A 23133-nucleotide genomic window follows, 5' to 3' on the forward strand; every position below is an offset into this window, starting at 1 on the left:
ACTGTCTTTTTAGGAGAGTCGTGACAAACTGTTCCTAATCAGAAAGCTAACTGAAGCTCAGAAGCATAGTTGAAAAACCTCCAAAAGGAAATTGTGTGAGATGGATTTTGACTTCGAGACTTTATAGAACCTCTAGATACAGCAGGAACAAACATAACAATCCGTAGGACCTTGAAAACTGAATCACTAACTAGGGCCCTGATCTTTCAAACAATTTTGTGCATGCTTAACTTTAAGAACACAAGTAATCCCACAGCTTCAATAGGACTACTTGTGTTTAAAGTTAAGAATGTGCACAGATGTTTTCAGGATTGGGGCCTTAACGTGTTTGTACCATATTAACTCTGCACAGAAACTCTCTGGTAGGACTATTTATGTTGTTAAGGTTTAAGATTATCAGTGTTTACATTAAACCCCTATTTTCAGGGGGGTTTAGATTGCTGTAAAAATGTGCTCTGAGCTGAAACTTTGCCCAGGAAGTGTCTTAGCGCAGAAACCATTTGAAATATCAGTTTTTCTGTTTATAAATTATGCTGTGGGAGTAGGGGGGTCGGGGGACTATAGGAATTCCTAATTTTACACTTTTCCAACTAACTTCTCTTTTAAAACTGAAGTGTTGGAGGCATCTAGGTTGCTATGCCGAATTAGCACATAGGGGGAACAAATAAAATCTGTATTCATTTAAGTAGATTTCTTAAATATTTTTAATATGTAGACTTAGAGTTTTTGCTCTGAAACAGCTATTATGGTCAGTCTTGTCTATGATTCACTGGAAATTTGGCCCTAAGCGTTTCAGAAGCAAAATACAATGAAAGGAATTTTGAGCAAACGCTGGGAACAGATCCTCAGTTGGTGTAAATCAGTGTAGTGAAACTGAAGTAAATGGAGCTAAGCCAATTTACACCAGCTGGGGATCTGGCCCTTATTTTATGCCTGTAATGTACTGTTACTCCAATTTTGTTCTGAACAAGTTTTGAATGTTATAGTGCCTTTCTTGCTTAACTCTCAGGTGTACATATTTTAAAGCAAATAAGTAGCAACTTTACAGTACAACATTTGGAAACTTTAACACTCTTACATGCCAGTACCTCTTAAATGCACTACTTGTTTAAAAAAAAAAGCAGCATGGAACTATATTTTTATGAACGAATAATTTCCAAATACTCTACCAGATTTCATTATTTGAAGACTCTGCTTCCATTGCTTAGAGTTTTCTATAGTGCATTGTATGTACGTATGCGTATGTTACTTGAACTCTGTAGAGGATAACTTGGAACATATTACACAGTAGCAATAAGTATTTATGCAAGCCCTTGGTGTACTGTTAATCTTTAATGTGACAGATCCTGTATCTTTGACTGTATATCTTGGAATGATTAATTTTTAAAAAACTAACATGCATTAAACAACTCTGAATCTTATCTAGTGTGTGGAGATTTTTAAAAAATAGTTAACGTTATTGAACATTTCAAGGCCAATTTACACCAGCTGAGATCCCATCCCTTTATTATTTCTTAAGCTTTTAAAATACACTTTGCTTTAAATCAATTGAATGTGCTACATTTTCTGTGAACAAGTTAAAGAAAAAATTCCCTAAGAGCTGACACTGCAAACTCAACCCAGGATCCGAGGGTACATCTGCATTGGAGTTGGAAGTTGTAAATTTCGTCTTGAGGAGATGTATCCATGCTAGCTCTGATCAAACTGTCTTGCTAAAAACAGAAAGGTAGCCCCAGCTGTGGAGGGGCTGAGTATGATCCCATCCGAGACCATCAGTCTTAGTTATGAAATCCCCCCAAAATTCATGTAATAATAGGTTTTGTCCTGATGCAAAGTAAAGTACTAGTTATTTTTATAATTGACAGTGCCATTGTATTTAAAGTTATTTTTTTAAAAGACTCAGTTACTAAAATTTTTTAAAAACGTAAGTGCTGGTTTTCTATGATAAAGTAACAGTGAAAATAAGTTGGGTTCACAAAACACTTCTTTAAACTGCTTAGGCTTATATTAAATACTGCCTGTTCTTGTCATAAGGAATTGCTCTTTTTCACCATTTCAGAATTGTACTAATAAGGCTGCAAAACTTAAGCACAGAGCTTACCTGCCAAATCTGCTTTAAATCTAAAGCTAAAAATAAAATCTTTACCATATTTAAATGTTTGTTCACTTTGTAAGAAAAGAATCGCATGAGTCAAACCATGTTAAAATGTTATGAAAATTGAATATCACTGTTTCCAAGTCAGTTTCAGCTCTGAAGAAACTAACAGAAGGGTTAATCCTGTACAAAGAAGGGTAATGTGAGTTTTACCACAGACTTCAGGGCCAGGGCCTAATTGGATCCGGATTGTTCTTGTGTTCAATGAATCTCACTTAAGATACACACTTTTACTAAATGCTTGGCTTTTAGTGGTAACAGCTTGAAAATCTGGGTCACATTTAAGGCAACATGATGTTATTGTGCTCACTTCCATTGGGTTGGCTTCCATAGGCATCATTAGCATCTACAGGGAAGTCAGTCTGCACTGCCGCAGCTTCATTGCTGTCTAAAGCTAACTGTATTGAGACTGAGCAACAGCTTTGACATTTGTTCTAAATGTTCAAAAAATAAATCATATTTATATTCAGTTGAGAACAAAGTACTGTCTTGGAAGGGAATTAAGAGCATTTGTGTCTTTCTGTTTTATCTCCGCTTCATGTGGTTCTAGGAAATATCCAATCTGACTGCTGGACCCCTTTCCCACAGTGGTATAAAAAACAGTCTTTCCTTGGAGCTATTTTATCACTTTAAAAAAATTCAATTGACTGGTAGGAAATATATTTATTATAAATTACACATAGATTGGGCTTTTTAATATACTGATTATCAGAGAGACAGTAAATTTGCAGTAATTTACAGGCCAACACAATACTTACTAGTAATGTAATTGACAGTCATTTTCTTTCAAAACAGGAAATTACACATTCTTTCAATGGATTTCACAAAAGGTAAAAATGAATAATTGTGACCATAGTCCTGCAAAGACATGCTTAGCTTTACACAGTGTGAGCTGTCCTGCTAAAGACAGTGGGACAAGTCAATGCACAAAGTTAAAGTACTAGTAGTCATGGTAGTAAAGTTAAACACATATGTAAGTCTTTGCAAACTCAGGCTCTGTGGGCCTAATCATGCAAGCTCTCTGAATGTGGAACTCCTAGTGAAATCAATGGGAGTTCTGTGCATGAAAGCCTCACAGGAGCAGACCCAGTTACGGTGCCACTTTGATTTTTTTATATACTTTTACTCCTGGGGGAATTCTGTGTCACTGCGCGGGCGCAGAATTCAGGTCCCTCTGCAGATTTCTTTGCTTCTCAGCAGAAAATGATGGGGAAGCAAAGGGAATCTGCATGAGTGCTCATGTGCCTGTGTGGTTTTTGGTGGGTGTAGTTTGGGGAGGCATTGTCCCCCCAAACAGAGGTGAGATGGGGGAGCACATGGGGTCATATGCCACTGTTACTCCCCATTTCTGTGAGCGCAGAGCTGCTTGGCTGACAGAGGGTTCAGCTCCGGCTGCTGCCTCTGCAGCTGGATGCCGCCTCCTGGGTTCTCGTGCTGGTTGTGCTCCCCTTGTGTGTGTTGGGAGCCTTCCTGTTTTCTGTACAAGGGGGAGGGCCTGTGGTGGGGCGAGGAAGAGGCAATGTGGGAGTGAGACAGGGGCAGGGGACAGTGGAGAGAGAAATGGGGAGGGGATGAGGCAGGGACAGTGGGTATAGGGAGGAGTGGGAGCTTGGCATGTGGCAGCAGCAGCTGGGGCTCCCCTGTTAAGCAGGCTTATCAAACACCCCATCCCCCCTGCACCACCCCAACGAGCCCCCCCCCACTGGACCCCCACCCCACTGAGCCCCAACCAGCTGCACCTGGATTCCCATCCCACCAAGCCCCACTCCCCCAGCACCCGGACCCCTCCCCATTGAGCCTCCCCACACACTGACCCCCCCCCAATCAAGTTCCAACCACCTTCACCTGGACCCCCCTGCAGAATCCCATTGCCCCTGCACCCAGAACCGCCCCACCCCCAAATGAGCCTTTGTGCATCCAGATCCCCTACTGAGCTGCCCGCACCCAGGTTACCCCACACTAAGCCCCTCCACACTTGGATCCTGCCAAGAGGAGCCTGCCTGCCCACACCTGGTACAGAGGGGCAGGGCCCCAGGGTGTTTCTGGGGCAGGCCCGGCCCTTGCACTTTGTCAGGGTTGTGTGCAGCCCCACCGTTAAGTCTGTGTCCTGGGGGGACTGCAGGGTGATCTCCCACCTCTATGCAGCCAGTGGCCTGTTCTCCCCACTGCCATGTGGGAGTCTCCACGTTTATTTATTGACAAATAAAATTTTCAGAATTTTAAGATGTGCACAGAATTTTTAGTTTTTTGGTGCAAAATTCCCTCAGGTGTAACACTTTGTGCAGGTGTATGTGTCACAAATATTACACTTTTAAAGTAAATACTATTTAGGCCCCCAGTCCTGTAAACTGAGCTAAGTGTGCAAACCCTTAAATCTGCACAAAGCCCTAGTGAAGTCAGTGAAGCTCCGCATGGGTGCAGAGGTCTGCTCACATGTCTCACCTTGCCTGACTGGGTTTTTAGGTGCACATCATTATAATAGCTTTCTAAACAAGTTGACATGATTTGCAGTTGTCCTAATTTAGCTGGCAATATGTAACTTAATTCAGCAGAAATCAGCATAGCTGTATGAGGTGCACTTTATCTAATTTTAAAAGCATTATCAATTATTCATTACAGCTTAAATTAATGTAGGGCTTGATTCTGGTCACAACAGGCACATGGGAGCTCCGTCAAAGTCCCTTGCGTGCTGGACCAGCCCTTTGATGAAGCTTTGCAACAAAACAGTCATTAAACATAACTAAGGTTGGTTGTGTGTGACGGTAAAAAGTGAGAAGAATATTAAGTAGTTTACAGAAGGAAAAGTCATGACACAAAGACATGAAACGCCAGCCCCACTGAAGTTAAAGGCAAAACTTCACTGACTTGAATGGGCCCTGGATATCACCCACTGTGCTAATTAAGAAGTTATAGGAAGTTGAGAAGCCAAATATCCTTTATTTTACAATAATTGTTTTTTTAATGTAGTAATATTGAATGGTTTAAAGACATTTAAAAATCCCACAGTCCACTACACTAGCCATTAAATGTATGAAGGCTTGCTTGGGAGCAGCTGAATGGAGAGATCAAGAACATGATTTTTTGTGTGTGAACTCTAAAAGTCACGTTCTTTGTCATGAAAGTGAGAAATATTATGCCTTAACTAGCGCAATCTGTGATGCTTTAAAGCAACAGATACCATTACATACCTACTAACTCAGAGAAGGAAACACCATAATTTTTGTATATGGTATCAGTTCTGACTGGGGCATGTTAAGTTTGATTTTAACCATTTTTTATTCTAACAGTTTACTACTGACCTGATAACTTATGTACTAATGTAACGTGGAAAATGATGGAAATATGACTGGTATTGACACTCTTACGTGTCATATCCATATTTGCTGTCCCTTCTTCATCTGTAGAGCTGTAGTATGAAAATCAGTGACATAGATTTAATGCATCATAGCACTGCCTGACAGAGGCTGATGCATAGATATGAGCTGAGCAGACTGAGACTCAGCCCAGACAAGACCAAGATACTGAGGAAATGGCAGAAATTATATCAGTATCTTTGATTAATGGGTCATGTCTTGGTTTGGTTGGGGAATTTGTTGGATCTTGGGTGGTTTCTGGATTGCCAGATAGCAATTTAGATTATAAGTTCCTTGGGGCAGAATAAGTAATACTCATTCTTATCTTGCACTTGAGAGGGATCTTACATTCACTCTTGTGAATTTGAACCATCCCATTGTTATCCATGATTTTGTTACCATCAGGTGAGATTACTGCAGTGCTATAGAAAGGAAGGCATCATCAGGTCCCCAATATTGAATACCAGCTCAAAGATGTGGGTCCCTGAAATGGAAACCTAACGGCCTATCTGGTTCTTTTCAGGTAGAATAAATATTAATATCTGAAATGGAAGGAGTTTGTCTGAGCGAGCCTGTCAGAGGTGCTAATCTTCTGCATTTCCTCTAGAACTCTTTGATCAAGATGGCCTATGCTGGAGTCAGAGTTTTCCTCCTCTTTTCGGTCAACACAATTGTTTTTTTCCTAGGATGAAAAAAATGGGATAATACCTGTTAAAAGATTTTCCTCCTTGAAATTTTTGTTTTAAATTAGACTTGATGGACTGTCATTGCAATTGTTATAATTTCACATTGTCCAGGACAGTTGCATTGCCATCATTTGGGTCCTGTTGTAATAACTGGGCCTAACATTTTACTCTACCTGTGAGATCAACTGTAAAAACTATGTGAAAGTTCATAAGATGTCACAATAACCTATAATAAACGTTGATGGCAAAAGGTACAACAAGGAGACAGAAAAACTAAATTAGCCTGAACAAAAGGGCCTACTGATATGGTTCAAGGACTGTTAAAAGCAAGCTTGGTAAAAACAGAAGATGTGGAACTGGAAATTAATTAACCAAAATTGGTGTGGGAGATATTAGGCCTAAATTAAGGTCCTTAAAGAAAGAGACTTTAATATAACATGGAAGAACAGACAGAAGCTACCGGAGTGAGCTTTACCATACGGCAGCCACCCCGACCATCTCCTGGGACCCCGAACCTTCTTTGTCCTAATCCTGAGAGATAGCCTGACCAGACTGGGCCAGAGAGACGGACTCAGATACCATCGCTACCTCTGCTGGCTTCAGCTGAATCCCAAACACTACGTGGGATGAAAGGGGATTGGATTTTGACAAAAGTAGCTCCAGCTCATCTCAACTAACTTCTTCTCTTTTACGCAAAAGGACAGTTATTACCATCTCTAATACCATCTAAGAAACTGTGGAAAAAGGGGAGGGGGGGTCCTTCTAAACCGTTCTCCAGCTAAAGTGAAAGGGAACAAGAAATGCTGTTAAACTGAAAGCCTTGTTTAATATTTTACATTTCAAATGCTTTAACTACTTTTCTTTCTTTGCTATATCTTTAATAAAAGGTTGAAAGGATTTTTACCGGTGTGTTTGCCATGGTACAAAGCAGGCTGTATACCAAACCCTGAACCTGTTTAATGTTGAACAGTGACTGAGTTATGTTAACACCTTTTAGCCCATATATTCCAACTACTTTAATATATCAGTTCATAAGTCCTCTAGACGCACTATGGTGCCAATGGAATATTATTTCACTATGTCAACAGAAGTGCATGGGACTACATCAGGTTCCTGGTTTATTTGGATAGGAGATACTGTTTGCTGAAATTGTATCTGCCATTCAGAGTAAAAGTGAGGGCTAAAAAAGCTGCTCTGTGTGAGCACTTCTTCCAATTTTTCTGGGTTGATTTTATGCTAAGAGCACTAATTAAGGCAGGTGCTGGTCAATCTTTGACACATACATGATTTGCGGATTAAGCTCTTGTCCTGAATGGTGACACCTCAATTATTCCAATCCTAAACCTTGGAGCAGACTGCCACTCAGGCTGAATTACCATATGTTGCTATTTGAGATTTTCCCTGTCTCCGTGATGGTGTGTGTATAGTAGGAAAGCTTGTAGCCAGAATTCTCTGCCAGTGGCAGCAACAGTGACAGCTGTTATGCGGATAGGACTCCGTGGTTTTTACTACTGTGTCATCTGAGCCTAGGGTGTACTGATGGTGAATTAAGGCTATAGAGTTTGCAAGTGTAGACAGGCTGTAGAAACTAGTGTGAGAAACACCTTTTCTGAATCCCTCACTAGTTTAAGTATTTTCAAAGATGTTAAAAAGCTGTTTCTACATCCAGACTGTTAATTTTACATGTCACATTTGGTCTAATATGATTTAAGCAGCCAATTTACAACTTTTTTGTTAAAGGGGGGGGGGGTTTCAAATGGAAAGAGAAACTGCTGCCTACTTAAAAAAGCACTTAAGAGTTTTGTTACATTAATAACATAATTTCAGCAAGCTCTTACCATCTGTTCATGCACATCAGATAACGATCTAAGACTCAGGCTGTCAGATACAGATGATACAATGAACTCCTCTGACTGTTCGTTTTCTGATGCACCTAGGATACTTGTTACTGTCACCGATGAATCTGAGAAACTGTCTTGTTCTTCATCAGATGTTTCAGATATAAAGTTACGTTGTTGTTCTGCACAGGTGCAACAACACTGAGCCTTCTGTGGGATATGTGCCATTTGCCAATCACATGGTCTGTTAAAATAATGTCCCTTGTATGTACATTACTGATAGCATCCTGAACCTTCTTGTCTCCTGTGGATTCATTAAGGATGAAAAGCTGGTTAGATAATTGTTGTATATTTTTGTTTTCTAAACTGCTGTCCAGATCTTTAGGCTCAAATGCAGTTGAAGTAGGTGATGCATCTTGCTCCATTTCCAGGAAAACTTGACGTAAAAAGGAAGGTGCTCCAAGTGTAACCCTAGAAAGGTGTTCTTCATTTTCATTCTCTGGAAGATGTCATAGTTTCTAAAGATTTACTTTCTGAAGCAATGGTTTGAATTCCATATTCACTTGTTATGTTACAACTATTCAAGTTTACACATTTACATTTCTGTTCAGTATTTCTGGAAAACTGCAATGGACCTTGGAAACAGACCTTATGGGATTTGGTATTTTTTCCTGTAGCTAATTCACACAAATCTTTCTTCTTTTTTTGGGGCTGGTTACTTTAAGTTCTCTGATGAAGGCTGTTACACGTGTTATTTTGGCTGTGGTGAACGCCACCTTTAAGAGTCACAAAAGAAGCTGTTTATTTTCCCGTGTTTTCATTTATGATTGGGGTTTGTGCATTTGTGGAAATAGTATGAATTATTTTCTCATTTAATTCCCTGTTTCCTTCACTATTTCTTCTTTCTTTTTGATGTAGTGGCATATTCCTGGAGTTCTCTATTGGCCTTCTCTGTGAAAGCTTGCTAGACTTACTACCTCTGCTGCCTGAATGCTTTCTACTAGGCACTTGGGGTGACTTTTGCCTTTTGAATTCAGATGACTTATAGAGGTACCTAGAGATGCATTCATTTTTCTGAGAGTGAGCAAAACTTGTCAAGCCTGCTACGTGGCCAGTACTGGGTTCTGTATCTTGCTCTTCATGATATCTGAATGCCTGCACAAGGCAGAGGACTCTCCTTCATTAAGCACATTTTTTTTAGAAGCTTTACTTCTGTCAGTTCGTTGTGCATATGGAAATATGGTACTTAAGTACAATGAATTTAAATCAGTTGCTCTTGTAGAAGTTTTAGAAAGTACACTCTTATGTTTAGATGAGTTACTGGAAATGTTAGATGATCTCTCAACTCTGACCGGTCCATTTACATTTCTAATGTTTTTTTCTTTCTTGCCTTTGTTCGTATCTAAAGTAGACACCATATTTTTAATGACTAATTTAATATTTATTTAACAAAAAATCCCTCATCCCATGGCACTTTACTATTATTTTAAAACACAACAATAAAATGGATCAAACAAATATAGTCTACTAAAAGTGAATGGAAAAGTCAAGAGGGAAAAGAACAAGTTGCAAAGTAGATAATTAGAAGTCATGACAAAAAAGGACAAAGTGTTTGTCAGAGAGAAATCAAGACGAGAATGAACTTTCAGAAGAGATTTGAAGAAAATCTGATGTAAAAGAATGAATCAGAAGAGGGAGCAGTACAAAGGAGCAGAGCACATATTAGGAAGTAACAGAGCAGGAAAAGAATCTCTTGCAATATGTACTTTGGATAATATGATGTCAGGCCAAGGTGTGTGTGTGAGTGAGTCTGTTTGGCAACAAAGTTTATATCTACATAACAGCTGGGATGGCACTTCCCAGTATGGGTAGTCAGACGCACACTAGCTCTGGTTGAGCTAGCACCCTAAAAAGAGTAGTGTGGCCACAGCGACACAGGCTGGGGTTAGCTACCTGAATACATACCCAGGGGGTTGCGCAGGATTGTACTCCAGTAACTAGCCCGAGTTGCTGTCCATACCACTAGGGCCACATTGCTGTTTTGTAGCACACTAGCTCAAGCAGTTTACCCGCATTGGGAAGCACATTCCCAGCTGCTCTGTAGATACACCCCAAAATAAAAAATAAGTTCATTTCCTCTCCTACTTATCTGAGATGGATTCTGCACCTCCAATGTTATTGTTTTAACAGTAAAGGTGTAAAAAGAACACCTGGAAAATGTAACTTAATCATTTGCAAACTTGCAATTGTGTTTAGAAACAATTTCAGTACCTTCTAAGACCAACTGCTACAATAATTTAGCCCTGCTAACAATCCAGGAATCAGCCATGCATTTTCAAATGCCCTACTTGGTTATTCTTTAAGAGATATTTCATTGCAGGCAACAGCTGTTTTCTAAGACATGGTGAAAAGGGTTGAAAAGTATATTAAGAATGTAACTTACTTTTCCCATAATCATTCCTTGAATCTTCTTGGATAAAGTCAGCATTTGATTCTTCTAATTTGTTCGTTTCCCGTGTACTTTTAAAACAGAATACATCAATGCTATGAGAAGTATAAAATAACTGTTTCAAAACACAATCAAGATGACTTGTCATACTTAATGAGATTTATAGACTTGTTCATTATTTTTCCTGTCTTTTCTAATGTATCTATTCTCTGTATCAGATTGTCTCTCCTCATACAGTACTGTACACCGACTTTCAATGAATGACTTATAGAAAAGTCTTTTATATCTTTTACTGCTTTGCATGATAGCTATAATACACAGCATAACAAAAATAAGCAATCTGGCGTGTTAATTATTTCTCAATCTCTGGAAAGGAACTTCAGAAGGGCAAGCTTAGTTCTTTGCTTTCCATTAAGAAAAACTTTTTTTCCTAAAATCAAAAGCTTATTTAATTGTAAGGATTTTGTTTTTATGCACTCAGACTGGACTGACTTCGGTTTCTATATATAACTAGGAATTACAATAGGATGAAAAGCAGTGATTGCTGAATTGATCAGGCCAGATCGAGCATCTCTCTGCCACTGCCAAAGAGAAACGAGAGTGAATTCTAATATACGACTCGGGTTAGACGCCACACATCACATACATTTGCATAAAATACGATTTTGCCAAATTATTTGGGGGCTGAGAGTATTTCAGTAAATGGGCATTTGGACAGTGAGGGACTTTTTACATCATGGGAAAGGTCCTTTTTAATTTTTCCCCAGATAATCAGGATTTTGATAAACTAGGTTTGTCTGTACTATGGTAGTAAATGTCCTTCTGATTCACTGAATAATTTAATAATCCCAGTGATTTCTGTACATCCGAACTACTGTATAAACATATCCACTCATACAGCATATGAAATCACAGCAGGCATGCACAGCTTTGTCCCACGCATGGATAGGATCTATATTAAGTATGACTTGTTTACTATCAATTATTAAATGTTACACAGCCTGCTTGTTCTCTCTTTATCCCAGTGTGAAACAGGCCTAATTTCAAGGAAGTCAGTGGATTTACATTAGTTCACAACTGGTCAAAATGAAAGGAGAATCAAATCAGTAATGACCATTTTTAAAAGAAATGGCAATAGGCGGACATTTTACTACTAAAATACTAAGGTATGTGAAATATAGGGCCTACAGAACTTGAGCAAGCTCTTTTAAAACACCTGTTGGTGTCTAATCCCATGTCAAATTTTTTTAGATGACATGCCCCAGCACAATAAAACCTAAAAACTTTTCACGTAACAGTCAAAGCCACAACTACATCCACAGTAAACAGTTCGTCATAACCCTGCTTCTGGTGCCAGGGTTCATCCATTTTGTCTGCATGACTTGCTGTAAATTAAAGTGCACCACTGTGCTGTGTGCAACCACACGGATTTGATCAGTATGTGGTAACTGCCTCAGGGCGTGATTTGTTTTCAAGTTATTTTGGTATTTGTGCTCTGAAGTTAGAATGTCAGACAGTCTTTTAGAAAGAGGAAAGATCTGTTTTGCTTTTGCTTAGGGTCAGACATTGAGCATTTGAAACTTCTATTAATAAAAGCTTCTCTGAATCATGAGATGTGCTAATGTAGAAGTTACCTAGTGTCAAAAGGGAGACAGTGGGGACTATATAAAGATTCTCTCTTACATACATTTCATATAAAAAATCTGGGCCTCTAAAACTTTCAATAAGCAACCAGTCCTCCACATTACATTTTGACATAATCTACCATGCTTGGAAAGGCTTATGATTTTGAGAAGTCTCTCTCAGTAATGCTGCCTTTCTACAGCTGGCCTCTTTATTATTAAAAGGATATCTTGTGGATTAAATACTCCAAACATATTTCCTCTTATTGTTTTGATAAAGTTTGGGAGGGAAAAATGTCAACAAGTCTGATAACATAAATGCGGTAATTTAACAGAAAAGGTTCAGCTAACTTTAAACATTAGAAAGCGATAAAGAAATCCTATTCTGACATCTGATCCTCTAAAATGTGAAAGTGCTGTAAATGTTTAAAACAGCGTAAAACGGTACAGAGTATAAAAATTAAAGGCTATCATAATTTCACTCAGCTGTGTTGCTGAAAATCTCTCTGAACTTTTCTCACACCTCTTAGCGTCATATTCATGGGGATCTGGAGAGATCACAAGAGGAGGTGTACGCTGTTTACAGTTATGGTCCAATCTTTGAATATTTTTAGCTTCTTTCCTCTTCTGGGGTGAGGCACAGTCTGGCTTCTTTATTTCCTCCGAAGAGATTTCACAAGTCTAAGAAGAAGATAAGTGTAATTATATTAATAGAAATCTTTACAAATTGAGTTTGCTACAGGTAAGCGATTAGTTCATAAACAATTCTTCATTAAATTTGTAGTGAGCACGAGCAATAACAGTATTAACCACTTTTCCTCTTCCAAGGCTTACATGTTATCTATTTAATCCTTACAGTATTCTTGTGAGACAGAGCAGCATTATTCTCACTTTCACAGGGGGAACTTGTAGAGGCAGAGAGAGAGAGTATGTCTTGCTTAATGTTTTAGCAGGAATCTGTGTCACAGCCAGGATTAGAATTGACGAAATCCTGGCTCCCAGGCATGTGCTCAGACCCGCACACTAACATTCCAGGCTTGATTCTCCTTTAAAGTGGGTTCAGGTAATTTACACTCATTTACATTTTAAGGCCACTTTACCCCGTCGGATTACAGCAAAGTGTCACAGAGACAGAGTTTAAGGCCAGAAGGGACCACCAGATCATCTAGTCTGATCTCCTGTATATCACAGACCACCACCACCATCCACACACTTAAACCCAACAACTCAAATTAGACCAATGTAATACAGCCCATAGGAGACTAGGCTATTAGGGGAATAAGGATAACCCAGGGAACTAATGGAGCAAATAATCAAACAGTCAATTTGCAAACAACTAGAAGAGAATAAAGGTGATAAATAACAGTCAACATGGATTTGTCAAGAACAAATTATGTCAAACAAATCTAATACCTTTTTTTAACAGAGTAACAAACCGTGTAGATGGGGGAAGTGGTAGATGTCATATATCTGGACTTTAGTAAGGCTTTTGATACTGTCTCGCATTACCTTCTTGTAAACAAATTATGGAGACACAGCTTAGAAGGAGCTACTGTAAGGTGGGTGCATAACTGGTTGGAAAACTATCCCCAGAAAGTAGTTATCAGTGATTCACAGTCAGGCTGGAAGGGAATATCACGTGGGGTCCTGCAGAGATCAGTTCTAGGGCCAGTTCTGTTCAATATCCTCATCAATGATTTAGATAATAGCATAGAGTACACTTATAAAGTTTGCAGACCATACCAAGCTGGGAGTGGTTGCAAGTGCTTTGGAGGATAGGATTAAAATTCAAAATGATCTGGACAAACTGGAGAAATGGTCTGTAGTAAACAGGATGAAATTCAATAAGGACAAATGCACAGTACTCCACTTAGGAAGGAACAATCAATTGCACACATACAAAATGGAAATGACTGCCTAGGAAGGAGTAGTGTGGAAAGGGATCTGGGGGTCATAGTGGATCACAAGCTAAATGTGAATCAACAGTGTAACACTTGCAAAAAAAGTGAACATCATTCTGGGATGTATCACCAGGACTGTTGTAAGCAAGACACAAGAAGTAATTCTTCCGCTCTACTCCGCACTGATAGAGCCTCAACTGGTGTATTGTGTCCAGTTCTGGGAGCCACATTTCAGGAAAGATGTGGACAAATTAGAGAAAGTCCAGAGGACAGCAACAAAAATGATGGAAAGATCTAGAAAACATGACCTATGAGGGAAGACTGAAAAAATTGGGTTTTTTTAGTCTGTAGAAGAGAAGACTGAGGGGGGACATGATCATAGTTTTCAAGTACATAAAAGGTTGTTACAAGGAGGAGGGAGAAAAATTATTCTCCTTAAACTCTGAGGATAGGACAAGAAGCAATGGGCTTAAATTGTAGCAGGGAAGGTTTAGGTTGGACATTAGGAAAAACTTCCTGAATGTCAAGGTAGTTAAGCACTGGAATAAACTGCTTAGGGAGGCTGTGGAATCTCTGTCATTGGAGGTTTTTAAGAGCAGGTTAGACAAACACTTGTTTGGGGTGGTCTAGTTATTACTTAGTCCTGCCTGGAGTGCAGGAGACTGGGCTAGATGACCTATTGAGCATCCTTCCAGTCCTATGATTCTATGTGCCACAGGCAGCGAATAGAAGGGACCATGGTGGACCATGGTGCACCAGTGCCCCAGGCCCCTGCAGTGGCTGGGAGATGATTAAGTGAGATAAACTAATCCTAGCAAGCGACCTGCTACATGTATACAAAATATTCTACATTTGGTCTGTCTGTCTGATGGGAACACGCGTTATGGTCAAAAGTGTCACATACGGATGCCTCCCCTTATGCAGTGAAATTAATGAATTGATTGATGAGGTGCTGCCTTCAAATGTCAGCACCTCTGAAAATCAGGTCACTTATTTTGATACTTAAATTCACATACTTATTGGCCTGATCCAAAATCCTTTAAATCAACGGAAAAACTCCGATTCATTTCAACAGGCTTTTATTGAATCCTGTGTTTCAAAAGTGTGCTTTTGCTTTTGTTGTACAGTAACTCCTCACTTAACATTGCAGTTATGTTCCTGAAAAATGTGACTTTAAGTGACATGATGTTAAGTGAATCCAATTTCCCCATAAGAATTAATGTAAATGGGGGGTGGGAGGGGATAGGTTCCAGGGAAATTTTTTTTTTTTACACACACACACACACACTATAAGTTTTAAACAAACAATTTAATACTGTGCACAGCAATGATGATTGTGAAGCTTGGTTGAGGTGGTGGAGTCAGAGGGTGGGATATTTCCCAGGGAATACCTTAGTGCTGAATGATGAACTAGCACTCGTCTGAGCCCTCAAGGGTTAACACGTTGTTGTTAATGTAGCCTCATATTCTACAAGGCAGCACAAATGGAGGGAGGGGAGACAGCATTTGAGACAGAGACAGAGACTCACACCCTGTGTGTGAGAGACAGATGCGCATTGCCCCTTTAATATGCTGACCCCACTCTAAGTACATTGCCTTTTTCAGTAGATCAGCAAGTTGCAGGAGCAGCTGCTGCTAGCAAGTTCCCTCCATCCTGAGCCCTGTCGTGTCCCCACTCGCTCTATAGAGATGAGGTAAGTGGGGGGCAGGAACAGGGGGGAGGGGGACACCCTGACATTAGCACTCCTCTTCCCCCCACCCCTGCACAGCAAGCAGGAGGCTCCTGGGAGCAGCTCCAAGGCAAAGGGCAGGAGCAGCACATGGCAGTGGTGGGAGGGACAGCTGAACTGCCAGCAACTGATAGCCTGCTGGGTGGCTGCCACACAGGGAACTTAGGGAAGTGGGGAGCTGATAGGAGGCTGCCGGTCCACCCTGGTTCCATGCCCCCACCAGCTAGCTCCAACGGGCTGCTCTTTCTGCAAGTGATGGACAAAGCAGGCGGCTGCCAAACAATGTTATAAGGGAGCATTGTACAACTTTAAAAGAGCAGCTCTCTAATTGATCAGCAATGAAACGTTAACTGGACAACTTTAAGTGAGGAGTTTCTGTAGTATAAATGTAGAAGCCAGTATGTTGTCCTTGACTTTATTTGAAATAAAAAGACAAAAGAATTGATATAATTGTATAGTGTTTTTTAAATAAGCTGAGAATCAGGGAAGGTGAGGTTTATTTACTATAAAAGTCTCTCTCCTTAGGCAGCTATGTATATTAAAGTTTTGGGGGGATTTCTTCATTCTAATGCAAGCTGACCATTCCTTTTTCCCCAAGATAGGATGGCCCCTGTCCAACTAGTCTGTTTCATTGCAGGGAGTGGAAGGTCATGGGTATTTTCAACTGGAGGTGATCTGATTTTATGGAGCAGCAAAAGACTTTGGCTAAATTCTGCTCTCAGGAACATGATTGTATATCCACAATAACTATTAAAGTCAAAGCAGTGACTATGGATTTACAGTCAGAGTGCAAAATCTGATCCTTTATCATTGCAATTTATGGGGAACTTGTTGTTAAGGTGCAACAATGGAAAATGTTCTGTTACCTCTTTAATGATTAAAGTAGCATGACCTGTATTACTTACCGCCGCAACAATTAGCTTTGAAGCTGATGAAATGAGCCTCATGACTTCTTCTTGTGATGTGTATGAGGGAGGAGGAAATTGAGATAGTCTGGAAGGGAAGCTGTGCAGCTTCTTTGTTCTAGTTAAGCGTGAAAGAATATATTTTAATCCATGTTGAAAGAAAATTCTATACATATCAATAGGATATAATATACCACAGGTGTTTGTGAACGTCAGGAATGTAAATAAATTGCCATGATTTCAAAACAGACAGACTGCTGTGAATATGGTGAAATTTATTACACTATTCTATGAACTGTTATGCAAAGGCTTGTATGTGGGACATTTTGAAGCTGTGGTGTAAAATAATTAGCTTCTCAATAGTTTCTGTTTTATTAACAGAATTAAAGTCATGGAAAAGATTTTTTTACCTGAAGTTATAAATTGGATTTCTGTGCTACGCGTTCAGAGATTATTTTTACATTTATGTTTCTGTTGGGAAAAGAATAGGGAGAGCCCAGCTCTTGATTTGATCCTTATAGAGAGAGGTCTGTTTTGTGTTTCTATGCATGATGATCCACGTCTCCTCTTCCTGTCCTTTTACACAGAGATTGCCAGCACCCTTCCTGCTTGCAGCTGTTTATCGGAGTTTAGGTTCATGAGTGAATTATATTCCATAAAGCAATGCCAGTCTAAAGGCTCCTCCCTGCAATTTTCAGATTTTCTCCCACCCAGTTATTCTGTGCTCACCATTTCCTTCATACATACACTTCTCAAACCTCCCCACAAGCCACCACTACAATGTTCCTCTTCCAGCAAAGAAGAGGAAAGTCAGTGGCACTTCTATTCCATCTGTAGGTCAGAGAGATCCATCTGGAGAGTGGAAATTCGTCAACCTGAGTTTCTTGAGCAACAGTTACTCCCATAACTCAAGCGCCAGTGGCTTAGGAGTCATACCTGGGTCTGCTGTGTAGCAGTATATTGCACTGCTGATGTTTGTGGCCTGGCCCAAGACAAAATGCTTAATAGAATTTACTGTGATCTATACATTACTTTTTTGTACTCCTTACTAAGACTGGGAAATGTCTGTCAGTTACAAAATCCTTCAAAACAAACATATTATTGCATTTATTTAATGCAACTCTGACTGTAATTATCTTCTTCAGAGGGACTTTAATAAAGCTGCAAAATGGCTCATGTCTCTCTTAATTATTTTCAGGTGGTTTTTTTTCTAAAATATTAAAACAGGAACTTTCTTTATCAAATTGCTTTTGTGCTTGTTCATAACATTACTTTTTATTGTAGTGATTTTAACAGGCCTATCTTCATAGCAGCTAGGTGCAAAGTTAAAGTACTTTAATGACATAAAATTCTAATAGAAGGGGAAAATTGAACTTTTATGTTTGTATTTGAACAGGAAAATACTTTATATGTATAAAGAAGAACATTAAGTGTTACTTGTGCCAATTTTTTTTTGATGATCTTCATTTCCTGTTGTCTTTCTGGGCTGCCCTGTAATTTTCTTTCACATTCTTCAGAATTTCCTGTATACACTCGAAGAGATGCTTCGAATTTACAATCTGTAAAATTATGCTTGAGGCACTGATCATATTTTTGTTCAGCAATGCTTCCAGGATGCTGTAATAAATAAAAGTGGTAGAAAATTATGGGTAAAATATGGATATTTACAGAAGGAAAGTCAATCTTAATCCATGTAGATAATTAAGAAAGACATTCATTTTACATGGTACACAACACACAAAATGCATACCTTAGTTACCAAACTCCTGATTCAGGAAATTACTTAATAACATGCTTAACACGGTGTATATGCTTAAGTCCCACGTACTTCTGTTATATTTACACACATATGCTTGTTCTTTTCTGAACACGGATGCTCCCCTGAACCGTCTCGCAAACTGTACACTTGTGTTTGCAGGACAGGTAAATCATAAAAATTAGTACTAAAACTACTCATTAAGGATTGCTCTATTTAAAAAAAAAAACAAAAAACCATAGGTAGTACAATAAAGGCTCTTGTTATACCTTAGTATAGAAAGCATGTTGATGATGTGGTGCATAAAATATTAGATACATTCTACTTAGCAACCTTTCAATTAAGAGTTTAAAATTATTATACAAGCATTCATTCATTAATTGACTTTCCCAAGGGCAAAAAGTGAGTCAATAGCAGAACTGGCAATATAATTCCAAAGTCCTGATTTTCACTCATGCTTGAGTCATATCACTGTCCCCTGGCATTATCTAGGGTCCAGTCCTGTCAACAAACACTTTCACATCAGTAACTTTACATAGGCAAGTCATTCTGTTGCACTCAGTGGAAGTACTTGTGCACATACTCGTGCCCATGAACATACGGGTTAGCGGGATCTGTGCCTGCCTTTGTGTTTCTGCATAGCAGATGGGAGATTAATGCAGGTAATTCACATTAACACAAAATGTGCATGAAAATTTCTATGCGGCAGTGGGAAAATAAATGTCACTCTACTGCAAAAGAATTTCTATACATTTTCACGGGAAAAGTTATACATCTTTTCTCTGGCTTGTTAGAGTCTATTTCCTCATTGTGCAGCAACGAGGGTGTGACAAATTGACAAGTAATTCAGTGTGCAAAGTACACTTCCTCATTAATATAAAATACAGTGAAAAACCTGTTCTTCCAACTTACCAGGTCTCTAAGCAGCATCAATTTACAAACTGGCAAACTATGATGATTAGTTGTTCTATTTGTTTAAAGACTCTCAGAGAAGTTTTATATAACCTAGAAAACCTGCAACATAAGATGTAACCCAAGGGAAAAAAAAACCTTCTCAATAAGGAATGCAGGTTCCAAAGCGCATCTGGAATTGTGGATTCCTTAAAATTTCCAACCGTTCCACTAGCAGTGCAGCTTCATCAGAGATAGTAATGGAGGCGTGGAGGGGGCTGGCTACTGGTGTTTTAACCACTGTGTTGTCTTACCCAGCTCAGGAGAGGTCTCTGAGACATGGTGGTTCAAATGCCAGAAGCAACCTTTATCCTGTCTATTCTAATCACTGTTGCTACCACTGATAGAGCTACGCTAGTGCTAGCAATAGAAAATATTAAGAAAAATGTTAGTGTGGACAAGACCCGGGATTTCTGAATTTTATATTGTTGAACAGCAAATACCATGTTTTCCATTTGGTCTTGGTTTTATTTTGGTCTTACGTTTTATTTACAAAAGTTATTTACTTTGTGTGTGTTTGTTTTTGAAAAGGCAAATATGTTATGAAGTGTCCAGTCTTTGGGGCAGAGTTACTGATACTAAGGAGAGCTAGAAATTCTCTGATACAAATGTTCTTTTTGCCATGGTGGAAATAAAACATGATAAATATTGTGATGATCTGAGTGGTGAGCTAAAGAAGGCATACACCACTTCTGGTAGGGATCAGTACTTGGGCCCTGATTGAGGAAAGCTATTAATTACATTTTTAAGTTCCAGTGATGCCAGTGGGACTTAAACACAAGCTTAAAGTCAAGCATATGCTCAGGGTGCTTTCCCGAATCAGAACCTTGGTTAGCTCCAGATTCCATATAGGATCCCTTGATATCTGAAATATCAGATATACATACAGCTTTGATGAGCTACTACAGTATCTACAGATAATTTACGACCCTGGTAATTTAGTCTGTCCAAATGTCTGATATCTTCTCCAAGGTACAGTCAAAAGCAGCATATGTTTGCTCCTCAGAATACAGTACATACATAGAACAGCCCAAATTCTGCTTACATTTAGGTTCCTTGCAACTCCATTGAAGTCATCAGGGATGCATGTAGCCCAGTCTTTAGTATTAAAAGGACTTCAAAACATGACTTTCTGGACCTCAGGTAAGAATAGGTAATTGGTGCATAAGAAGGTTCCACTTTTTATGCTCAATTTAATTTTACGTGGAATTAAATATTTATATGGATTTGTTTTTATAAGAACGTAAGAATGGCCATACTAATCAGACCAATGGTCCATCTAGCCCAGTATCCTGTCATTGTTGGCCAGTGCCATATGCCTCAGGTGGAATGAACAGAACAGGGCAATTACTGAGTAATCCATCCCCTATCATTCAGTCCCAGCTTCTGGCTGTCAGAGGTTTAGGGACACCCAGAGCATAAGATTGTATCTCTGACCATCTTGGCTAATAGCTACTGATGGACCTATCTTCCATGAACATATCTAATTCTTTTATGAAACCAGTTATACTTTTGGCCTTCACAGCATTCCCTGGTAACAAATGTAACAGGTTGGCTGTGCATTGCGTGAAGAAGTACTTCTTTATGTTTGATTTAATCCTGCTGCTGCCTGTTAAATTTCATTAGGTGACTCCTAATTTGTGTGTTATGTGAATGGACAATTAACACTTCCCTATTTACTTTCTTCACACCAGTCATGATTTTATATACCACTATATCATATCCCCTCTTAATCACCTCTTTTCTAAGGTGAACAGTCTAAGCTTATACAGTAACAGTGTGAATATTTCTAAGGCTAAATAAAATATTCAGTACCCTCACATGTGCACGAGTTGAATAATCAATTGCCAATTGCAGTATCTAGTATGTCCTCTAGCAAGGGACTATATTCTGGTCTTGCAGGGAGGAGGATTTGATGATGTGGTAGATTTTTTTTCCATCATAAACTACCACCACCCAAAAGAGAAAATAAAAGCATACATCTTCTAGTAACCTTAACGGTCCCCAATTTAATTTCCTTTCAATCAGATTTAAAAGGAAGAGACATAGCAACAGTAACTAAGTCAGACTCATTTTTCCAGCATTTCTTGGGCTTCATTAGTTCATGCAATCCTGATCCTGCACTGACATTCACTCAGGCAGACCCCTGTGTCTGCACAGAGCACCACTGATGTTATCTTGCATCTTGTGTTGACTTCAGTGGGAGTCTGCATGGGCTCAGGGATCCATCAAGGTGCAGTGCAGGATTGGAGCCTATTTGCCCTTTTGAAAACAATATGCGTTTAAGTAAATACTTACCATATAGAAACTGGAACTTTCAGCCTCATTCCTGCTAGCTCCAGATAAATCAAAACTATCTTCTTTTCTTTACACATCAACGTAATATTTTCTAGACAAAACATACTTTCCAGTTTCAGTAAAAGAAAAATAGAAAGTGGGATGGGCAAACTTTTTGGAGTTTGGGATCTTGTGAATCTCTTGCCTATTTCTTAGAGTTGTAAATCTAGTTCATGTTATCCAACTATTTCAGCTCTAATTTAAGTCCATCTTCCAACCCCTATCCCCAAGGGCTATTCCATTTAAAAACAAAAATCTAGTTTTCTAGCAAAAAAGAAGTCTGTGCTATTTATTAGAGACAGAAGCACTCACTTCCTTAAGGTGTTCCTCAGCACTAGACAAAAAAGTTAGGCTTGCATGAACAGGAGGCCCTGTATATAGTATGTACAGAGAGGCTGTGTTTAGTAGTAGTATTGGATTCTTACACTCTGTTCCCCTTTTCAACTGATCCCTAAGCAAAATGTTAACCCAGTAACATTTTACTTTGAGCTGAACTATTGAACAATACTAGAGACAATTTGCCCTATTTCTAACACTAATCCTTAGCCATTTACTCCCCTCATCTCTGTTCACCCCTCTCCTAGTCACCACTCACCATCTGTCTTCTTCTACCAGGCACTAACCACCCATTCCCACTCACTTGTCCCCCTTGTATTCATGCACAACACCTGTGTGCGCTTCCCTTATGTACTCATATAGCTACACATCCCCCGTGTACTCCATGTTCATGCACAAACCTCATACGTATACACTGTTCATCCAAATACACACCCTCAGATACCTCATATCCATATACCGCCCATGCATCAACTGTAATGATGCATCCCCACACTCCTGAGTAACCATAAGGTCCCAGTGCCTATGATGCAACCATCATACTCCGATGCCAGAAATCCAATCCCATGTATCCCTGGGGAACCCCATATCCACTCATCGCTCTATCGTATGCACCACCTATTCCAACGCACTCACCATGCTCCCTCCATGTACCCCCCAAACCCATGCAATCTCCAATTCCCAGGTCCCTCCCTACCCCATATATCACACCACATCCATGCACCCCCCAAACCCATGCTCCCTCCACGTGCCCCCCCCACGTACTCATGCAATATCCATGCAGGGCGTAACCCGCAACCCTCTATTCCCAGTCCCCCCCCCCCCCATGTACATGTCCCCACCCCACGCCATACCCTGGCTCTCTCCTGCACCCCGCAACCCCATGGAGCCCCGTTCCCGTGCACTGCTCACGAACGCACCAGCCACCCTGCTCCCCATATGCAAGCGCCCCGCCCGCTTACAGTCTTTGAGAAACGGAGCGGACGAGGCCCCTAGGGAGACCCGCTCCGCCATATCCCCGCAGCAGGCAGCACGGTCCCACACTCTGGTTGCCATGGCAGCCACAGGGAAGCTCGCTTTGACTGACAGTACCTCTCTCCAATGGGCAGGGGGC

General features: G+C 39.8%; 2 protein-coding genes and 1 long non-coding RNA gene across 14 annotated transcripts in view; 2 read left to right on the top strand and 1 right to left on the bottom strand.

Moving 5' to 3' along the window:
- The window catches only part of TMC7 (transmembrane channel like 7), a 24646-nt gene extending 23225 nt beyond the window's left edge, over positions 1-1421 (top strand). For all 3 annotated transcript variants that reach the window (XM_043524527.1, XM_037911247.2, XM_037911246.2), the window contains one exon: positions 14-1421. Coding sequence is in view for 2 of the 3 variants with exons in the window: in XM_037911246.2 (XP_037767174.1) it covers positions 14-73 (60 nt within the window). In the remaining variant the exon portion in view is untranslated. The remainder of the gene's footprint in view (positions 1-13) is intronic.
- On the bottom strand, positions 521-23122 carry LOC119567223. Of its 10 annotated transcripts, none has more exons than XR_005227134.2 (8): positions 22982-23097; positions 21645-21735; positions 18077-18256; positions 16640-16757; positions 12627-12784; positions 10476-10552; positions 8033-8808; positions 521-6190 (listed from the first exon to the last, which is right to left on the bottom strand). XR_005227134.2 is itself a non-coding variant. In XM_037911254.2 (6 exons), the coding sequence occupies exons 2-6, from the start codon at positions 21645-21647 to the stop codon at positions 8146-8148; spliced, it is 633 nt and encodes a 210-aa protein (XP_037767182.1). In that variant the 5' UTR covers positions 21648-21735; positions 22982-23097; the 3' UTR covers positions 8032-8145. The 10 variants fall into 10 exon arrangements, 2 of the variants coding, with proteins under 2 accessions (XP_037767182.1, XP_037767181.1); XR_005227133.2 differs by having other exon boundaries at positions 8033-9434; XR_005227135.2 differs by having other exon boundaries at positions 4086-6190; positions 10476-10576.
- On the top strand, positions 15615-17810 carry LOC119567224. Its single transcript, XR_005227139.2, has 2 exons — positions 15615-15698; positions 16372-17810. It is a non-coding gene; the product is annotated as an uncharacterized LOC119567224 (long non-coding RNA).
- Positions 23123-23133: the final 11 nt, after the last annotated feature.

This window comes from Chelonia mydas, chromosome 10 (genome assembly GCF_015237465.2).
Source record: "Chelonia mydas isolate rCheMyd1 chromosome 10, rCheMyd1.pri.v2, whole genome shotgun sequence".
Classification (NCBI taxonomy): Eukaryota; Metazoa; Chordata; order Testudines; family Cheloniidae; genus Chelonia; species Chelonia mydas.

Bases quoted from the DNA above. Each gene is read 5' to 3' on its own strand.
- LOC119567223 (XM_037911253.2), bottom strand. The intron at 12,785-18,076 runs GTAACACTTAAT...TCTTCTTCTTAG, and splicing joins TCAAAAAAAAATTGGCACAA to ACTTGTGAAATCTCTTCGGA. The intron at 9,435-10,475 runs GTAAGTTACATT...TGTCTACTTTAG, and splicing joins AAGGAATGATTATGGGAAAA to ATACGAACAAAGGCAAGAAA.